The sequence below is a fragment of the Quercus lobata genome, chromosome 2 (assembly GCF_001633185.2).
Source record: "Quercus lobata isolate SW786 chromosome 2, ValleyOak3.0 Primary Assembly, whole genome shotgun sequence".
Taxonomy (NCBI): Eukaryota; Viridiplantae; Streptophyta; class Magnoliopsida; order Fagales; family Fagaceae; genus Quercus; species Quercus lobata.
The window spans coordinates 70,697,506-70,704,414 of NC_044905.1; the positions used below are offsets into that span (position 1 = coordinate 70,697,506).

The 6,909-nt window shown below is 35.5% G+C and overlaps 1 protein-coding gene across 1 annotated transcript; it reads right to left on the reverse strand.

Annotated features, from left to right (window-relative positions):
* Positions 1 to 1,028: 1,028 nt before the first annotated feature.
* On the reverse strand, positions 1,029 to 4,764 carry LOC115976674 (GRAS family protein RAM1-like). Its single transcript, XM_031098118.1, is given in 2 exon segments — positions 1,029 to 2,162; positions 3,913 to 4,764. Coding segments are annotated over 2 exon segments (1,986 nt in total).
* Positions 4,765 to 6,909: the final 2,145 nt, after the last annotated feature.

The window sequence follows — 6,909 nt, forward strand, 5'->3', positions numbered from 1 at the left end:
GATGGCCCTGGTGTTTTGACAATTTACATGCATGCTCAGGCTAACAAATCTGAAATCTATAATCAATAATCGTAACAATTGGTTAAAAAAATGGGAAAGCTGGAAGCAGCCTAAGCTGTTTTACAGTCTTTAGTACTATTGAAAAACAATAAACAAGCATTTGCAAAAGAGGAAATGCCCAGAAAGTCTGGCTTGAAGAAGGGCATGAATCATGGTCAACAAAAGGGAAGAAGAGAAAAAACTGGTATGACTTATGAAGTAAGAAGAAGATGCTTGGGTACTTGATCTTTGTACACAAAGAAGCTTATTTATAATTCTTTATATATTTTTGGGTTCAACCGGTGTCAAACATCTCCCCTGCTTTTAGTACTCGTATTCTTGATTTGAGATTCTATCCCAGCTCCTTGGTACTACGGAAATGAGAGACTATTTGGTACTTGGCACCCAAGTCTTCTTCCTTGATTTTGGTATTTGGATACGTATTTCCTCTTCAAATTTTGATGCCTGAAAACTGGGTATTGTTTGGGACTCATCAATTTCACTTTTAAGTGAAGTTAGACCCCAAAGTAGAAAACGAGATGAACATTGATTTATACGAAAGAAGAAAGATACTTTTAAGAAATAATAAAAGAGAAATTCCCTTCAGTGTCTTACCACCGATCGATAAGCCTATAGTCCAATAGTAATGACTCCATCTGGTACAGGGAACCATGTATCTGGAGGTGGCCTCTTCTGTGCAATAAAAAAATTATTTTTTACACAACAATATTCAACGGTAATATTATATAAAAATAAATAAAATTAATATTGACCTAATAATCCCTAAGGTCATTTTCCACATACCTTTTCTTTTCTCCTTCCTCTTTTCCCTTCCTTTGGCATTTTTCTTGTATTTTTATGCATTGTTTTACATGGACAAATTAATAATATTTAAAAAAAAAAAAAAAAAAAAAACCCTTAACAACAAGCAAAAGGAAAAGCCCCATGACAAATACACATACGTAAAAAAAAGCAAAAGTTGATCTCGATCAACATCGCCATGCAGAAGCTGCAATAAGTGACCTATCTTGCCAACCCAAGAGCAAACAACCCTTGTCCTCTGTCAACCTATACCCATCACACGAATACAAACTCAACAATATCTTCGACTGTGTCACTGCGTTTGCACTCAATGGCACCCCTTTGAACCCTTTCCCTTCCATTATCTTCCTCCATTTCTCCAACCTTTCATGCCTCTCCGTCCTCTTGGGACCCTCACACGCCACTATATTACGAATCTCAGGTGCAAATATGTAGTGCTCCACCTTGGCTCTCTGTGCTGATTCTGGTGGGAACGTCGCATCCAATGAGTCAAAAATTGCTGAATAATAGTGTAATGCCTCAAGAAACCTGCCCAAAAAGTATGGTCAATTATGGCTTGCTTCTTGTTCCACTAGTGTTACAATGTTCGGAGCTTGGTCTCGGATCATTGCTAGTAAATTCCCAAGAGAATTACTAGGCAAACGATGGAGACGATTCACTGACACCGCTAGTGCCTCACCAACCCTTCGGTTAAACATGTGGGGTTTAAGGTCTTTGAGTCGCTCACCCACTGGGTGGAATTCAAATGGGATGTGAAGAGAGTGAGCTAACTTGGCTAAACACCTACCGGTCTCTCTTACCGAATCTATGGAGGATCCAACGCCGGTTATCCGAAGAAATGGAGCTCCACCAGGTCGTGCTGCTAAGGCTTGCATGAAAGCTGGCCAGTGATAGCCTTGAAGAATATCTAAATCTATAACATGCACACGTTCTTCGGCTTCAAAGGCCTCAAATATAGCTTGGTTTGCGGTGAAGTGAGCGAATTTGATGTAAGGACAAGCTTGGTAGACGATTTGGTAAATCTTGAGGACTTCTAGTGTGTTTGTTGAGAAAGGAGAGAAGGGTGTTGGAGGAGTAGTAGTAGAACTGGAGGTACTGGGTTTGGTGGTAAGTGTGGTAGCTAGTCTTGCACTTAGGGCTTCAGTGAAGCAGGCCGCTACACGCTGCATTGAGTCGCCGAGAGCTGAGACAACCCGTTTGAGATGGAGGATATATCTTCTTGCCAGCATGTAGTCTTCTTTGGCAACTGCTTCAGCACAAGCTAGAAGAAGGTGCACTAGTTGAAGCCCACTATCTTGTTCCTGCGGAACAAATAGACAAGTAATTAGAATAATAGTTAAATAATTAAATTTATAAAATTTAATTTTTATATATATAAATAAATAAATAAATAAAAGCAGATATTTCATGTTAGAAAGTATGAGATTCTACAAAGTGATACATTCTATGTAAAGAAAATTGAAATATTCTCAAGTGCCGTATCAGAGATAAGAAGAAATTAAATAGTAATTTTTTGTTTAATTTGATTCAATGTTTCAAAACTTTTCTAATAAAAAAATAAATATTATTTGTATTATTTGATTCAATATTTCAAGACTTTTTATCCTTGACACATACACACAAAATTCCTTGCATTTTAATTCACAATTTTCACCTCTTACACTTCTACCCCTTTATATGTACCTACTTATAGCCCTTCATGCTATCTTATGTTAAATACATAAAAGACCAAAAACGATGTCATTTACCTTTAATTTTTTGAACACATTTATCTAGCTATAATAATGTTGTTTTATCTAATCCTAACCAGTATGAGTTGGCTACAACCAAGGAAGAGGGGCTTGCATTTTATACTGAGTGACAATAGCAATAACGATTTTAATGTTAAGGTTGAACGTTGTGAATTTGTGGGTTTTATAAATGATGTGATTGATTGTGGGTGTTTGAGATGTATATTTTGTTTTAGAATTAAAGAGAAATAGAAAGACACATTCTATATCAACTTTTATTTTATAATATTCCTCCAAAGTTTTTTTTTTTTTTTCTTCATTACTTCAATTTGAATAATTATAATGGATATCTGTGTGCAATTTATAATTGTTACTTTTTTAATTATGATAAACCCATTACTAATAAAGTTCTATAACAATTATGCTATAAAACATATACAACATTCTCCAAAACCTTTTTACATAAAACATTACAATATTATTCGTACATCGCACGGATAACTTATTAGTTTATTTTAAATTTTGGGACAAAAGATAATTTAGTATATTATCAGAAGAACCTATGATCTTGATTTCGAATCTATGATGCTCAAATTAAAAAAGTATGAAAAATGATTTAATGTTTTGTTTGTTTTGAAATAAAATATTTGTCTCATTTTCAAGTGTTTGTTTGCATGTAAAATGTGGTCAAATTTATAAAATATTTTTCCGTTGGCTGAAAAAAACCTTTATAAAAAGTTGTAAAATGTTCTACCTTTGGAAATTTGGTAAAATATTTATAAAAAAAAAAATACACAATGGCTCCCCTCCCCTTATATAGTGGCTAGGTTGCTAGGCCGGTGGCCAAAGCCTTCCTGCAGGCAATCGATGTTGGTGGTCTGGTGGCCAGAGATGCCGTTTTAGCGATTGATCTTAGCTTTCTGATCACCAGAGAGGCTGAAATGGTCGTTTTGGTGACCGATGCCAGCAGTCCAATGACCGGAGATATCGTTTCGGGAATTGTTGTTGGTGATCTGGTCATTAGAGACGCTGTCTTGGCTACTGGTTCCAACATTCTAATCACCGAACCTTTGGCACTAGTATCTTTGGTGGTTGAGTTGCTAGTTTTAGTCATTTACTTGAAAAATTATGTCATACTAAACCTCTAAAAATATTTAACTTTAAAACAAGCGAAACCTAACCTAAAACATCTCCGTTGGAAAAGGTCTTTGACACAGTCGCTTGTGGTATCTTTATTGCTCTTTCCAAAGGTTAAAAATGTTAACATGCTACAGTATTTGAAGGAAACAGAAATTGCACTTTAATGAGAGAGATTATTCACCTGCTCAGAGCCAATAGGTTGAGGTGCCATCAAGCTATGGTTAAGGTTGTGGTGATATTGTTCTTGCTGTTGTGTCTGGTTCTGCTGTAGTTGATTGTCTTGGTGGCGATCTTGTTGCAACAGTTCTGATAATGGTCCACTTGCAATAGAGCCGGACATTTGGTAAATATCACTCTCTTGGGTCAGTTGAGAACTTCCTAGACTTGATGTTTCGCTCACCGAACCACAAAACCTTGAGGAATTATTGGAGATTGTCAAGCCGTCCACTGCTGGAACTATGTTTGGGATATCGAAACAGTGTGATGAGCTTCCAATATAATCATCCAAAAATTCCTCAATTGCTGGCATTGAAAGGCCCTCAGCTGGCTGCATATACTGATTTTTTGGTAAGTTAAAGACCCTATGAAGTGGGCTTAGTCCCTTCCCTTTGTTGGTGCTACTAAAAGGACCAATCTGAGACAATAAGCGAGGAGGAGAGAACCCGGAGAGACTCTGACCTTGCACTGCCTGAGCATAGTTGTAATTATAATTGTAAGTTGAAGTTTGTGGAGATGGCAAATTCCTCACTGGTGATGAGATCATAAAATCACCATCCAATTGATCAGAGAAAAAAGACTCCCATAGAGAATTGTCAGGTGATTGCACTTCAATATCTCCATCCAACTCAGACTTGAGGGTTGGAAAGTCGAGGCTTGTTGGGGTTAGACTATTCAGTTCCAACTCATTGCATAGAGTTGTAGTAAATGTTTTTTTAGATTCTGAAACTGACTCAATTGATGAAGTTGGTGGGAGTTGTGTGCTTGAGTTCTCACGTTTGAGTGAACCCAAGCTTCCACAAAGAGAGCTCATCATTCCTTTTTTTTTTATACCTAAAACTAAAAGAGCAAAAATGCTCAATACCCAGAAGCCAAAAGTACTCTTGGTATAATATTCAGCTCTTCAAAAAGGAGAGAATTTTTATTTTTATTTTTTTTTCAGTATTGGTTTCTATTCAAGAGCTAGCTCTTGCTATTGTTAGTTCTAACTTCTAAGAGTTGGTAGGGTATTGAGAAAGAGCAGAGACTCTCTTTTCTCCTTCTTATTAAAGTGGGATTTGTCTCATTGTTCAAAGCAAGGTCAGAAATTAGGGACAAAAACCCTAATTCAATCGCATGTGATTGGAGGTTTGTGAAATTGATCACCTCCATTTCATTTCCAATACTTAGAGGCAGAATTTTGTCATCTAAAGGTACACTGTTTTATTGTTTTTAACTATTTGCTATTAAGCTTTGGAATGCCTGTGTGCATGTTGTACAGAACAATTTAGTAGGCCAGGGCCCACTTTGTTTGGGCCGGCCCCTCTGAGAACAACGCAGTTAGAATAATCAATGGCGGCATTTTTTTTTTTTTTATCATTGACAGGAGAAAATCTTGAGTGTAATATTCTTATAATATAAAAGGACGAAAAATGGCCTACTAACTAAGTAACTAGTACCTTCTCAAAAAAAAAAAAAAAACAAAAAACCTAAGTAACTAGTAAATAAAAGTATATTACACGGTTTTAAAACAAAACAAAAATCTAACCATGCATACTGGCAAAATAAAGCCAAAATGTTGTTAACTTTACATCCATGGCTGAAACTAGAATTTTATGAATGGAGGCTAAAATAATAATAAATATAAAATTGAACCAATTTAATAGTGTCATACAAGAAATATGAAGATTTTGAAGACTAATCATATTTCTTTTGAAAATTTTAGATAAATTTAGGAGTAAAAATCTAATATTTAAGAAGTTTTGGAGGGGGGGGGGGGGGCCATATATTTTTTGAAAAAATTTGGAAAACTTTAAGGATAATTTTATAAACTTAGAAAAGTTTGGGAGGCCATGGCCCCCCACCCTTCTAAGTGGGCCCCCCCCCCCCCCCCCCTGTTTACATCAACAAGAATACCCAATACTTGATCCCCTCGCGGCCTATTTCTTATAGATAACATAATTAGAAAATGTTAACATCCCTGATATCATCGTACATGTATGATATATTCTCAAATCTTATACATATGCCAATTATGCAAAACATAGAACAAGTGATGAGTTCCAATTAGTTTAACTAGTAAGTCTCTTATCATCGAATAAGAGATATGAAATTCAATTTTACTTATACAAAAAAAATCAATTAATGTGTTCGTCTGATGATAAAGAGTAATCATCAAGAACGGACACCATAAATTGAAAATATTTCTTAAAAAATAAATAAATAAGTGAGTCCATTTGTTCATATAATGCATTGTTATCTTAGATAATTGCAACTAATGAAACAACTTTAAATGTTTTACAATAATTATCTCCCTTTGTGTAGAGACACGGTTAACAAACATTTAAATGGAATGCTAAGCAATAGATTTGTTGAATCTTTAATATCTTTATATATATATATATATATATAGGGCAAAACTTAGGTACAATACCTTAGGTTCGCTACTTAAAATTTTGACATCTATCCCATTTAACAACCCAAACAAACGATGTTAAAACTAAATTTTTTTTTCCTTCTTCCTTCTTTTCCCGGTATTGCAACTGCAAGAGAACCACGGCTTCAAATCTCCAGTTGCCTCTGATCGATGAAGCTAAAATGAAGATAATAAAGGGAATTCCGAATTCCAATCCAAAACTCAGAAGCTAAAATGCAGAACCAAACAGGAAAGATCAAAAAATCAAAAAATAAAAGCCAGATCTACTGTGTTTCAAACCAAAAAAGGGACCCTTCTGCCTCATTTTCTCAGTAACCAAACAGGAAAGATCAAAAAATAAAAGCCAAATCTACTGGGTTTCAAGCCAAAAAACAGACCCTTTTCAGCTATACCCGAAACTTCCAATCTCTTAACATCAACAAAGCCATTGTCACAGTCTGTTCCCTTCTTTTGTCCACAGAGAGAGAGAGAGAGAGAAAGAAAGAAAGAATCATAGATCGGAAAAGAAGAAAGGAAACAGATACACACACTGAGAGAGAAAGAAAG